The sequence below is a fragment of the Phascolarctos cinereus genome, unplaced genomic scaffold (genome assembly GCF_003287225.1).
Source record: "Phascolarctos cinereus isolate Bilbo 61053 unplaced genomic scaffold, phaCin_HiC Scaffold_726;HRSCAF=1367, whole genome shotgun sequence".
In the NCBI taxonomy this organism is placed as follows: domain Eukaryota; kingdom Metazoa; phylum Chordata; class Mammalia; order Diprotodontia; family Phascolarctidae; genus Phascolarctos; species Phascolarctos cinereus.
The window spans coordinates 231,270,831-231,285,768 of record NW_027556098.1 but is presented as its reverse complement, the minus strand read 5'-3'; the positions used below and the strand labels follow the sequence as shown (position 1 = coordinate 231,285,768).

At 38.7% G+C, this 14,938-nt stretch overlaps 1 protein-coding gene across 2 annotated transcripts in view; it reads right to left on the bottom strand.

Moving 5' to 3' along the window:
* The window catches only part of LOC110220720 (CD302 antigen), a 188,380-nt gene that overhangs the window by 132,308 nt on the left and 41,134 nt on the right, over window positions 1-14,938 (bottom strand). For both annotated transcript variants that reach the window (XM_021004867.2, XM_021004869.2), the window contains exons 8-13: window positions 11,041-11,198; window positions 7,728-7,838; window positions 7,008-7,096; window positions 5,644-5,813; window positions 2,476-2,675; window positions 1,530-1,672 (exon numbers count right to left, since the gene is read on the bottom strand). In XM_021004867.2, coding sequence (XP_020860526.1) covers window positions 1,530-1,672; window positions 2,476-2,675; window positions 5,644-5,813; window positions 7,008-7,096; window positions 7,728-7,838; window positions 11,041-11,198 — 871 coding nt within the window. The remainder of the gene's footprint in view (window positions 1-1,529; window positions 1,673-2,475; window positions 2,676-5,643; window positions 5,814-7,007; window positions 7,097-7,727; window positions 7,839-11,040; window positions 11,199-14,938) is intronic.

Here is a 14,938-nt window from a genome sequence, read left to right as displayed (position 1 = left end):
TCCTTCAAGGAGACCTTTCTTGGTCTTCCCTCATTGGTGGTGCCCCTTCTCCCACCTGAGATTACCTTCCATTTATTCTGTATACATCTTGTATGCGTGTGTATTTATACACACACACACACACACACACACACACATGTGTTCCTTATACAGATAACATATCTCCCCATTCCATACACTACCACTGGCTGTCTCCATGTTTGGAACTATCTCCCTTTTCACTTCCACTCATTTGCTTTCCTTCAAGACTCAGCCCAAATCCTACTTTCTATAGATCTTTTTTGGCCTTCCCTCACTGGTGGTGCCCCTCCTCCCACCTGAGATTACCTTCCATTTACTCTGCATACATCTTGTATGTGTGTGTATTTATACACACACACACATACACACATATATGTATATATGTTTATATACTGTCTCCCTATTAGAATGTGAACTCCTTGAGGGCAGGGACAGTTTTTTCCTTTGTCTCCTCAGAGCTTATCACAGCACCTGGCATAATAAATTCTTGTTGACTGACTAAATTTCCTACAGTGCACTAGGACATTGGCATCTGCATATATCATTTGCACATAGAATCAAAACGATCATTTTCTTACCTCAAACAAATTTGTCCCTCTTAACTTCCCTAGTTTGTCTATGGTACCACCAATTCCCCTCTTTACATCAGGCTCAAAACCTTAGAACTACTCTTTATTCCTCCCCCCTCCCTTGTTTTCCACATTCCATCAGTTACCAAGGCTTGTTTCTTCTATTTCCTCAATATCTCTTTTACCTGTTCCTTCCTTCCAATTCCCACTGCAACCACCCTTGTTCCAGGCTTCCTTATCTCTTTTCTATATTTGTGCAGTAGCCTCACTGGTATCCTCATTTCTAGTTTCTTTTTACTTTATTTCATCCTACACACTGCTGCCAAAAATTACATTCCTAAATTATAGCTCTGATCACAGCACCCTAACCTGCCTTTCCCTCCCCTCCATTTCTCCCTATCCAAATTTTATTTCTCCTTCCATCAAGGCTCAACTCAAATGTTACTACTCTCATAAAGCCATCCCTATTTGTCCCAGGGATCTTTACTTCCACTGAATGCCCACAGCCCTTTTTTATACTCTGCTCAGGGTACTTATTACATTCTGCTGCTGTAGTTTTTTGTAGTTACCTACCTTACAGTGAGTGTTCCTATGAAGACAATGCTTTATATTCTAGAATTGGGTGTCACTATTTGATTATCATCATCACTTTTGCTTCTTCTGGTTTGTAATTTCCTTCAGGGCTGGTGCCATATCTCATCCATTTTGTATCTTCTCTAGCTCCTACCACAGTTTTCAAATATAATTTCAAAGTACTATATAATATATATAAATTATATATAATGTATATTATATATGTGCATACATAATATATAATTTTAAATGCTAGCTATTATTATCTAGCAGGCACTTAATACTTCCCCAGAAGATGAAAACACAAGTACACAAAGGACATCACTATTATATTTACTTTTTATAATCTGCCTTTAAAATTATTACCTTAGCTGGCTCTTTAGAAAACTAAGAAATTCCTCCATCTCATCCATTTGGTTGAAACTAGGAAGATGCGCTCCGAGCGCTTCGCAGAATCTTTCAGCCTCTTCCCAAGTTCTTTTTCTTACAACTCTCTCTTTGTGAAACAGCTTAAAAAGTAAAAAAAAAAAGTAAATTTATTCCAATTTTATAGAAATAAAATGATTCACAGAACTTTCAAAGCTGGCTGCACTAAAACATGTAGTCATTTTATTCATTTCTAAGGTTTCAGGAAAACAAACAAATGAAGAATCTGATAATAAGTACTCCATACTTTAGAGTGAGGAAGCACTTGATTTCCAAAGGTTTAAAAATGATCACACTGAGCATCTGAGTTATGAGGAGCATACAACAGGGTAGAAGGACAGTGCGACAACATCATCATACAAATATGAACAAGGACAATAGAAAGAGGTTGTTGATATTCTTCAAACATTTTTCAGTCATGTCTGACTTTTCATAACTCTGGGGTTTTCTTTCGTGTGTGTGTGTGTGTGTGTGTGTATGTGTGTGTGTGTGTGTTTTGGCAAGGCAATCAGAGTTAGTGACTTGCCCAAGGTCACACAGCTAGTGAGTATCACATATCTGAGGTCCGATTTGAACTCAAGTCCTCCTGACTCCTGGGCCAGTGCCCTATCCACTGCGCCACCTAGCGGCCCTTGTTTGGGATTTTCGTGGCAACGATACTGGAGTAGCTTACTATTTCCTTCTCCAGCTCATTTTACAGATGAGGAAACTAAGACAAACAGGGTTAAGTGACTTGCCAAGGTCACACCTAGTAAGTGTCTAAGGCAGATTTGAACTCGGGAAGACTAGGCCGGGTGCTTTTCCACTGTGCCACCTAGCTGCCCAGAGGAAGAAGTCATCATTTAATAATGTTAAAGGGTTAATTGAATTAAGAATGTTGTTTTACCTTATAACAGGAAAGCCCTGTTGGTAAACTGTGCCATCCACTGGGACAGGGATCACCAGGTTTAGGAACTGCTTCCTCATGCTCTGGGGGCCCAATTTTTTTCTTGCAAATAGAAAGGGCTTTGAAGCTTTTACAATCCTTGACCTCCCATTTTCCGAGTGAATTTCCACTTGCAAGAACCACACATCCACCTGGGGAAGCTACAATTTGACCAGTGAATGAAAAGGTTAGTTTTTGTTTTTCAAAACAAAGCAACACTGACAATTTCTAGTGTTTCTATTCTTTCTTTTGAGGGGAAGAAGAAGGAAAAAGAGAGGGAGAAGGATGAAGGATGAAGTGAAAGGAATAAGGAACTGAATTATACAAGATGATGAAGAGATCTCAGTTAACCTGGGCACTTAGATTGGTCCAAGCATGGGGATTTAGACTTCAAAACAAAATAACACTCAACCGTGGGACCTTTGGTGATGTGATCCAAAATATTTTTTTTTTAGCAAGGTTATTCTGGCAGCCATGTGTAGGAACTACTGGCCAAAATAGAGGCAAATGAAGGCTCAAAATCTGAAGAAGGTAGCAAAGAAGAGCCACGGTAAATTGGAACTGAGATGTCAAATCTTTTCCTTCTAATTTGCCATCAAATAAAGAAGCCATTTTCACATTTTCTAATTACTACTATTATATCTAAGGCTATAACGGGGCTCCCCAAACACTGAGGATGAGCATATGCTGATTTCCCTTGAGTCCTGAGATCAAAGGGCTGCTGATGTGAAGTGAAATCTGAGCTAGGGCTCCCTTCCTTTCTAGGACTCAAGGGCTGATGGTAGCAGTAGCAACTTGCTCAGACATCTGCTAGTTAAGGCCTTGGAAATCTATTTCTAGCTCCCATGGAATGGCTGGGGATCCCAGGAATAAAAATTCCCAGGTCAGACTGATTTTCCAAAATATCACAACATATAAAATAACAGAAGGGAGAGAACTTAGAGATCATTCAGTCCAACCATTCCCTGTCTTTACATCCTCAGGACCTTGTATAATACCTAGTATACAGTAGGAACTTAATAAATGCTTACTGATTTTTTATTAAGGAAACTGGGTGACTTTTTCAAGGTCATATAGGTAGTAAATGGCAGAGCTTGGGTTTGAACCCAGGTTCTTTGGTTTCAGATTTAGAATTCTAGTAATTACTGAACATGAGTGGGAGAAGATTCTTGGGATTTGTCTCTAAATTGTAGTTTCATAGGAACTCATGACTCTCTAGACCTGGACCTAGAAAACTTTCTTAATAGATTTACGTAGCACATTAAGGTCTACAGACTACTTTACAAATATCATCTTATTTTCTCTTCACTACAATTGAAGTAGGTGCTATTATTATTACCATTTTATAGATGAGGAAACTGAGGCAGAAAGAAAGACACCTTCTCAGTGTCACAGAGCCAGTAAACTCCTGGCTACAGGTTTAGTACTTTATCCACTTCTTTTCCCTACCTCAATCAAACCAACCTCACAGAGCTATATATTCCTTCTCCTACCCCACGAGAAATAGAAAGTTTGGCAATAATAATAGCTACCAAATATAGCGTTTACCATGTTCCAGGCACTGTTCTAAGTACTTTACAATTGTTATCTCATTTGACTCTCATGACAACTTTGGGAAGTAAATGTTATTATCCTCACTTCATATAGTTGAGGAAACTGAGGAAAACAGGGATTGACTTGCTGAGGGTCACACTGGGTCTGAGGCTGGATTTGAACTCTGGTCTTCCTAATTCCAGGTCCAGTGCTTGATCCATTCTACCAACTAGTGGCCTATAAAGTAGGAACTTTCCAAGTCTACCGGGTAGAGGTCAAACACTGCTAATAGCTTCCGTTAAGTCCCAAACTACAATTACTATATGAGACAATAACAAGTGAAATTCACACAATTCAAAGATTAGAGAAAGTAGAATGTTTTGTAATTTATTGCTATGGATCTAACCAATTATAATTATAGTCAGTGCTCAAAATCATCCAGAAAAGGACTAGCTCACCTATAGATGAAGTTAAATCCCTCCTATCTTTGTCCTGCCTTTCCCTAGCCACCTTTTATGAACAGTTGCTGTTTCAGTTATGTCTGACACTTTGTGACCCCATTTGGGGTTTTCTTGGCAAAGATACTGGACTTCTTTGCCATTTCCTTCTCCAGCTCATTTGACAGATGAGGAAACTGAGGCAAACAGGGTCGAGTGATTTGCCCACAGTCTGATGCTGGATTTGAACTCATGAAGATGAGTCTTCCTGATTCCAAGCCCAGCACTATATCCACTGAGCCACCTGGCAGCCTTTTATGAACAGTAGGACCCAGCAATTATCTGACACTGGAGAAGGAATTAAGAAAATAAGCAGCAATTGAGTAATGAACATAGGTATGCCATTTCACAGCAGCATTTCTGGATTTTGGTTAAAGTAATAAAGGAGATGTGAAAATCAGCTCTAGTTATTAAGAGCCATGTCAGTAAGTGGTAGTCTATATGAGAAGGGTTAGTTAACTGCTCCACTGCAAAGCAGATTTTGCATCACGCAGCAATCAATCAACAAATAAGCAGTTATAAAATGCCTACTATGTGTCTGCCAGGCACTATTCTAAGCACTAGAAATGCAAAGGCAAAAATGATAGTCTCTGTTCAGAAGGAGCTTACATTCTAAGGGCAGATAAAAGATTGAGAGATGGAAGGGATGTGAGAGTTCATTTAGTCCAACACTTTTATTTTATACATGAGGATACCCAGAGAGGACTTGACCAAGGTCACAAAGTGTCATAACTGGAATTTGAACCTAGGTCCTCTGACTCCAAATTCAATGCCTCACCATACCATACTGCCTCAAACACTTTGGTGACTGTTACCTTTGGTTCGATGGTCAAGGACTTAGTAGATAAGACACAGTCAATTGTTCTTACTTAAGGAATGTACTTAGATTTTTGCCTAAAAACATTATATTATCTTCAGAATTCAATACAAAGCTTTCCATACAAGAATCCACTTAACACAAACATTTGTTGAATTAAATTAAATGTTATTATTCACCAAAAATAAATTTCAGCAAAGTTGTTAAACAGAGAAGACATCTGAGAAAGAGTCAATTTAACAAGGCATCTTATTCTACTTCTTTCAAAGTGGAGGCATTTACCTGGCTCAAGAGAATTCCAGTTTACATAAGTTACAACTGGCTTTGTCCCGTTTACACTGGCCCATCTATATTCTCCTCGTGAATCTTCATCTCTCAAGCCAGTCCAAAAGGATTTTCCTCCACCTTTACTGTACTTTTTGATCATGCTGTTTAAGAACTCTTGCTCAAATCTGTAAAAGAAGGTTCAAATGACTTATTCATGATAATTCACAGTATCAAATTACTATACTGGTGAAAGAGACTAGCACTCTCCTTATGAACGAGGGGCAGTGTAGGTGGCTCAGTGGATAAAGCACTGGCCTTGGAGTCAGGAGGACCTGAGTTCAAATCTGGTCTCACATTTACTAGCTGTAAATTCACTTAACCCTGACTGCCCTTTCCCAGAATCAATTAATGAGCATTTATTAAGTGCCTACTATGTGCCAAGTACTCTACTGGGCACCAGGACAAAAATGAAATCTATATTCTATTGAGACATGTATACATGTGCATGTACACACATGTGCATATATCTATTCATAAAAATAAATACATACATAGAAGGTAACATTTTGGGGGAAGAAATAGCAAGTGAGGGGTTCACAAAATCCCTCATGAACAAGCCAGCACTTGAGATGAGCTCTGAAGGATACCCAGGACTGACTGCAAGAGGCAGAGGTAAGGAGGGATGGCATGCCGAGTACAGGGACCAGCCGGTGCAAAGGCAAGGGTATAGGAGACGGCATGTCATGTGTAAGGGCTGGTAAGAAGGCCATTTTGGCTAGATTGTAGAATCTGCAAAGGGCAGTAATCTCTAACAAAGCCAAACTGTGAAGGGTTTTAAATGCCATCCAGAGGAGTTTGCTTTTTCACCCTAAAGGTAACAAGAAGATGTAGGGATTTATTGAGTAGGCAAGTGACAAAGTCAGACACAGACTTTTGGAAAATCACGTCGGTAGCTATGCAGAGAATGTCTTTTTCTCCCCTTTCTAGAGGGGAAAGACTTGAGGCAGGGAGACCAATTAGGAAACAATTAAAATAATCCAGGTGAGAAGTAAAGAGGACTTGAACAAGACTGTGGCCATTTGAATAAGGAGAAGGAGGTGAGAGATGTTGCAGAGGAAGAAATCACATGACTTGGAAAAGATTAGGAAAAAAACTGATGCCTTCTTATATGAAGCAGACAGCCCATTGGCTTCTGAATTTAGAGGATTTGGGTTCAGATTTTGCCACTAATGCTTAAGATTTGTGTGATCTTGGACAAGTCACTTAATTTCCCTGGGGCCTCAGTTTCCTCACCTGAAAAGTGAGGTAGCCTCTAGGATCCCTTCCAGCTTCAGATCTATGCTCCTATGAACGTACACCTTACCTGATGGCTGCCATACCTGCTAGTTATTGTCAGATTGCAGTGAGTTCCAAAGGGGACCTCATCCTTATAGATCTTATAACACGCTTCTCCATGCCTCTCCCAGCCCTAAATCAGAACATGGTATTACTACAGAGTATTCCAAGATAGGCAACATCTCTCTGACTCAAACAAAGTACTGAAGCATTAAACACAAAATCTTAAACTCAATGTAATTGGGGTCGAGGGGGGAGCAAGCAGCTTAATGTCTCTATGTGCTAAGCATAGGAGACAACAGATGCTAGATAGAGGAAGACATATGACTAAACCAATCCCAGAGTACAGTAGTATATGAAACAGTGATCATATATGTTTTTGCATGACTTTTTGGGTGTAGTGATATCCCAATATATAACTCTCCAAACGAACATTTTGTTTTACCTACTATGAACCTTTGGTTCAGTCTGGTACAAGGGTTCTTAACTTTCTGGACCCCTTGGGCAATCCAGTGAAGCCTATGGATCCTTTCTGATAATAATGTTTTTAAATACATAAAATAAAATAGATAGGATTCCAAAGGAAATCAATTCTTGAAAAACAGTTAACAAGATACTTAGAAAACAAGTTCACAGACCCTACTGTTAAGAACTCCTGGTCAAGAAACAACATTTTCTCCTCATTTCCCCCCACCCCCGAGCCCCCTCCAAACACCATTTCTGGCTACGACAGACTCCATGTTGGCTTAGGGATTTCAATATACCTCTTCTTGAGGACAGTTCTTATCCAATCTTGTTTCATTGATTATCCTTCCTGTTTTCTTGCATACATAGTTGAGTTTCTTTTCACAGGACTGGACTCTCCAGTGACCTAACTGTGGTAAAACAAGTAGAAAAGTTGCTTGGGGAAAAAAAAAGGATTTGTTATAAGCTTTAAAACTGGACTGTGAGTTGCTTCTCATCAAACAATAAAGATGAGAGCCCCTTAGAGAGGCTCTCATTTGTCCTACAGGGACACTACCCCAGATAGGCTGTCAGCATCACAACAAGGTCCTAGGGGACACTAATTTCATCTTCCCATGAGCTTTATCATCATTCTTAATTGACTACATTATCCTTTGAAACAGGAAAAGAGGTGGAAAGTCTGTTTCAAAGAGAATAGAACACTAGGTAATCTTCTTCCACATGACATCCAGGATGGCTAAGATTCTCCCACAAAACTTATGGCCCTTGGGCATTCACTTACTTAACCCTTCTGGGTCTCCATTTCCTTGTTTGTAAAATGAGAATAATATGTGTACTACCTAGAAGTCATATGTAGAGAAGCACCATGGTATGGGGGTAGAGTTCTGGAGTCAGGGTCAGAAAGATTTAAGTTCAAATCCTTCCTTTGACAGTGGCTGTGTGACTCTAGCCATATGAAGCAACTTCTTATTCTCATATGTCAAACGAGGGTGTTAGAGGGGTGACCATTAGAGTCCTTTCAAACTCATAAATTTAGGCTCCTCTGATCTAAAAGTGATATGGTGAGAAAAGAACTTTGTAAACCTTAAGGCACTATGTATTTGAGCTCTCATCATCTGTCATGTTACCTTAAAAAAAGTCTGAAAACAACTCATTCTCCTTAGAATTATAACTAGAGATTCTCATAGATGCTTGGAAAGAGGATATTGTAGGGCCCCTGCAGCTATCATTGCCGCAATTCATTTCATAGTGTCTAGTTTATGGTTTCCACAACCCTTCTGATTATGTATAAGGACCTCTTTATTTCTTAGAATTTTTTGACTGCAAGTACAATCTTTTCCTTGAGGAATGTGAACAAATTGATACTGCTTGCTAAAAAATAAGCTACATGAATATATATTAGTACATAGCTATATTACTAAATATTAACGCTTTTATCTGTTAGGATCTGTTTTAGAAATTTATTTCCTCCTGAATCTCAGTTAGCGTTCATATATAGAATTCCAAGGGAAAGAAGATGAAAAAGCACCTCCAGAAGGCCTTTGATCCTCACTTGAAAGACCAATCTAAGGCCAGGAATGGCACTGGCCAAAGAATTTTTAATTGGCTACCATCCCATATACCTATTTAGTTTTAAGTGCTTTCCTTTCACCCTTGAAGCCAGACAATGTCTCCCCCAATTTCCCCAATTATAACTTCATAAAGAAGTATCCATTAGGGTCCAAAGTGTCCCATAGCACCGGGATGGTGGACAAGATCTTCCACAGTCCTTTGTTAACTAGCCACAAGTACCACAAGAAAATGAGGAAACATCACAGTTCCACAATCACATACGACTCAACTAATTACTACACTCAAAGCATAGATTTAAAAAACAGAGATAATTGAAAACCTTGCTTCCCCCAGATGGAGGGAACATTTCTTTTTTTAAGAAAATTAATTTATTTTTAACATGCATTTTAAAAACTTTGGGTTACAAATTTTCTCCCTTCCTCCCTCTCCACCCACCCTCATTGAAAAGGCAAGCATCATGATACAGGTTATAGATGTGTAGTCAAGCAAAACTTAGCAGTCATGTTGTGAAAAATTAAGTATATTTCTGGAGGGAATATGTCTAACACACATGAGAGACAGAATTTTTCCTGTATAAAAAAGAAAGCTTAGAAACTGTTTTTGGAGGGGTTACCACATCATTCCATCAATCAAGACACAGATTTGGAGGACTGCTGTGGGCTCCTCCCCTCTTTAGTCAGCTGGTAAAGATTATCTTCTAATAAATCTCTTTTGAACTCATAATCTTTTGCATGGGGTTTTTCTACTTCCTCTTTCTGGTGTGGATGCTGAGTTACTCAATTTAAGAGGTATTAGCTGCCAAATGGAGGAACAGAAATGGTCAAGTTTCCTCATTTTAATAAAAGAAAAAAACTCCAAAGACTCATATAGAGAACCCAAATAAATTCCAACTGCTGTAGTGAAAGTGATCTAATCTACGGCTACTTTTGTGTGGTTCAGTTGAACTAAAAAGAGGTCATAGGAATTGAGACTGAGGAACTGGGAGGTGAGGGTATGTAAACAGGTAAGGATTTAGGGTGGAGAAGCAGACAGTAGGTGAGGTTATTGGATTTACTGGAGAAGAAACTGACCTGGAGGTCCACAGGTAAGAACAAAGATCTGGCCAGAATGGGATGGATTTTAAAGTGAGAAGTGGTTGCTAAGTGATGGTGAAAAGTCAGGGTGTAAGTGGCAATAGGAAATTAGAACTATGCTGACTTCTTTCCTTGTCCCCATGTGTCACAGAGCGTGAGAAAAGGAACAGTCAGCCTTGAAGAGGATTTCAAAAGATGCGGTAAAAGCTAAATTCAGCTTCAGGGTCCTAAATAGAATGGTATGTAACTGGTTCTGTAGATGATGATTATGGTAGAGCCCCTTTAGCTTATTATAGGTAGAGGATTATTTAGGTATTATTTGTTTGATAGGACACCCATCATCTGTTGTCATAATTATTGGCAAATCTGTATCAACCATGAGAGGCATTGTGCTCAGTGGTTGGAAGACTGAGAGTGAGTTGAAATCGTCCCTCCTCTCAATGTGTTTACTATGTGAAGGGCCAGAGAGCATTTTTAAGGGCCTACTATGTGCCAATGACTAGGCACAATGTTCTAGGCACTAGGTATACAAATACAAAGAATGAAACAACCCCTACTCTCAAGGAATCCTATTCTAATTGGGGGTGGGGATAGAGGAAGGCAAGAATTTTATACACATGCATACATATATAACATACACATGTATATATGTATATACATAATAAGTATAAAGAGAATAAGTAGAAATAAATATAAGATAATTAAATACAAAGTATTTAGGTAGAGAGGGCAGGGATAGCTTAGTCTGTAATTAACCTTTACCTAATGGGGTCACAAAGACTTGGACACAACGGATCAACACCAAACTTGTTGCAGAGATAGGGAGAACCCTTATCTGCTTGGTGCTGATTCTTTCTCTCTTTCTCCAATTTATTTACAAACAAATTGAGCCTCCTACTCATTTTAAAAATATTCTTGTGGTCAGATTACGCAATAGCATCATATACAAACCCCAGATGCTTCCTACCTTTCCTGAATAGCAAACACAGTTAGGAGTTTTATTGTAGGGAATATTTGGTTCATTTTGGTCCCAGTACGTAAAAGTCACTTCAGTGCCATCTGACCACTTAAATAAAGCTGGTGTATCATTATTCTTAAGACCTGTCCATATTTCTTCTTTGGATTCTAAAAGAAGAGGGTTCACAGATTAGTAAATATTTAAATGGGTGTCAATTTTCAGAAGATTAAAGGTCTTCACATTTAAGCTAATTCATTTCAGTGAATAAAGTATTATACTTTTTTTTTAGCAGCTCCCTCAAAGTCGGGGTTCTCTGTTTATTCTATCTCATTCACATTTCAGTCAACCAACAAGCATTTTTTAAATATCAGGTGTTGTGCTAAGCACACAGGGTTACAAAGATAAAAGCAAACAACATTCCTGCCTGCAAGGAGTTTATATTCTAACAAGGAGATAACATCTAGAGATATAAATACATATTGATAATATACAAAATGAATACAGGATAGTTTGGGGGAAAACACACTAGTAGTTGGGGGGAATTAGATGTATCAAAAATGGAATGGGCAACTTTGGGAGGTGAGTTCTTCCATACTAGAGGTCTTTCACTGATAACTTTTTGTAGCCTATAATTAGCATAGTACTGGACTTCAAGTCTGAAAAAAATTGGGTTTGATCCTTCCTCAGATGATTAATAACTGTGTTACCCTGAGCCACTTAACCCACCTCAGCATTAGTGTTTTTTTCCCCCTATTTGTTAAATAGAGATAATAACTGTATCAATTACTTCATGGAGTTCTTGTGATGATTGGATGACATGATGTATATGCAATATGCACTTTTTAAAACTTTGAATGCTATATAAATTTGAGTCATTATTAGATGGAATTCCTATCCAGGTATTGGCCTCTTAGGACACTTCCTTGGGCAGCTCTGTAGTGGATAAGAGCCCTGTGTTTGGACTCAGAGAACTTGGGTTCTAATTGCTGCTGATACTTAACTACTTGCATGAAAAGTCACTTAACCTTTCCGGGAAAATGAAGGGATGGAACTAGATGTCCCATAAGGATCCAGCTCTAAATCTATGATCCATTAAAATATCATTCAAAGGAGCTGTGGAATTAGATTTTTTAAAAAAAGACACAACAAGAGGAATACAATGTAAGTGAAACCAAGATAGCAGAAGGGCTCAAGAATGACAGGGTGGTCCATAGCAGCACAGGAAACTGAAATCAGAGAAGCCTGGTTCAAAATCTACCTCTGCCGTTTTACTACCTCTGTGACTTTGTCACTGAGTGTCTCTGGGCTTGTTTCTTCATCTGTAAAATCAAGAGGTTGGATTAGATGACCTCTAATTCCCCTTCTGGCTTTCAATCTATGATCCTATGATTTTCCCCTACTTCACACCTTGAACAACTCTATATTGTAATCTCTCCTCTTTTGTTACAATTTCTGTGGATGAAGTGGCCCTTTGTGAGAAGGCAACTGCTCTGCTTATGCTCTCATTCACCAAGCCCTTCCATCTTCCCACTTACCCCTTCTATAGCTTCCCTCATCTTCAATCTTGCCCTAAGCATGCACCGGTCTCCCTTATCTTTAAAAAACAGAACACCTTTACCTGACTCTGCTATCCCTCACATTTGGTAATACTATGATCAGCAACTGACGCTTTCTAGCATCCAAAGATGGAGATGAGAACGATCGAGTAAACTGCCTCTCCCCCACCTACTCCCAGCTAAAGGAGCAGGCTTCTCAATGGTCATAGGTTGAAAGGGGCAGTTTTCTAGGGCATGACCCTCCTGACCTAGAAATGTGGTCCCTAAAGAGTCAAATGAACTGGACAGGGGATGTGGTTTTCTTTTTTACTTAATAGGGGACATAATCCCCTTGTTCCAAACTGACTACTTCAATGGGCAGTTTCCAGTATAGATAGATAATATTTCATTTCAGGAGATGGAACTGAGGAGCATGTAACCTAGTTTGATCCCTCCTGGATATGCTTTTGAATCTCTCCAGACTTCACCATCAGCTGCTTTCTTAACCTGAAACATCCTTTCACCATGCTGGCCGCCTTCTCCCCTTGGCAGGGGGTGGCAGTGGGGGTGCAGCGGCACTCTATTTTGGCCATCCCCAAATGACCTAGGTTGGCCATGCTTCATTCCCTTAATGCCTGTGCCTTTAACTCTTTCTGAACTTTGCTGCCATGACTCAGTTGCCTTCTCATCCTGAAACATCTCTCTGCCATGCAGGCCCCTTTCTCCTGTGGTGAGCTCCTGATCCAAGAACTCCATTTTGGAGATGGGTCTAGGCTGGTTATGCCTTACTGTCCTCCAGCTGTGTTTCTGCCTCAAAGCTTCACTACTGTGTATCCACATGGGTAACTTCTCCTCCCTTCCCATTTCTGTTGGATTTTCAGCTCCTTTTTTAGCAGCCACCCCACCTCTCGATCGAACTGGGGAGTTAGGTATCCTAGTGGCACAGTGGATATGGATAGGGCATTCGACTTGTAGTCAAGGAATGATTGAGGTCAAATCTTGTCTTAAATACTTTCAAACTGCATGATTGTAAGTCACTTAGCCATTGACTGCCTCATCTGTAAAATGGGGATAATCACAGCACCTTTATCACAAGGTTTTTGTGAGGATAAAATAAGATTACATTTGCATAGCACTCTGCAAACCTTAAAGTACTATATAAATGCAATTATTATCATTATTGTTAGTTTTACAGGTGTACTAAGACTAAAACGAGAAGATATAGAACTCTTGATTTCTCAGTGGATCTGGAGGTATATCAGACTTAGTAATTGTTAGAAATGGGGAAGGGTTCCTTTCTCTTCTTGTCTTGTTAACATCTTCCTTCTACCAATTTCTCTTTAGTCTTGATAGTGGTATATAGAAATGCAGGTAATTTTTGCAGGTCTATCTTATCTCCCACAACTTTAATAAATTCATTGATTATCTCCATTTTTTATTGATAGTCTTAGGTTTTCTAGCTATATAATCATGCTGTCTGCAAATATACATTTTGACTTCTTCATTACTGATGTTTAATTACTTTCATTTTTTTCATGCTTTATTGATTTTGTGATTTTAAAAATTACATCGGAAGTGGATCTCTCTAATCTAGGTGCTTTTTTTCTTTTAAAGAAGAATTTTTCTAACATTTCTCAGTTGTATATGATGATACTGTGTTGTAGTTTTTTATGTATACTTCCAATAATATTATGAATAATCTTTCAATTTGGTTTATTGCTTTTAGCAGGATTTCAAAAGTTACGTTAGATAGTAGAGTGGACATCCTTCTGTTGGTATCTCCTCTCCTTCCCCTCCAAGAGAATGCTTTTAGCATTACTTAGTTACATATAATAATACTATATTGTGGTTTCAGATATATGTATTTTTTATCATATTAGGTATCAGTCTTTTTATTCATGTATTACATATATGTATATACATATATGTATACACACATACATATATACAGGTAAAAATAGTGCTTTATTTTTATCTAAGAATTTCCCTGTGTATTATGATACCATTGTAAAGTCTTTTTTCTTGAGGATAAAATGTATGATATTAAACATTTTTCTGGTTTATACCACCTATCTATAAATCCTACTTGGTCACAATAGGGCAATGCTTTAGATGTACAGCTATCCTATTTACGATCCTATGTTTAACAATTTCGCATTGATATTCAGTAATGACATTGGTCTATGGTTTTCTTTCCAATACCCCACTGGACATTTCAAACTGGATGTCTCAGGGATGTCTCAAACTCAACATGTCTCAAATTAAACTGGTTATATTTGAATTGAAACTTCCTCTCTTCCAAACTTCCCTATTTCTATCGAAGATACAACCATTCTTCCTGTCTCCTGGGTTCATAATCCTAGCATCTCCCT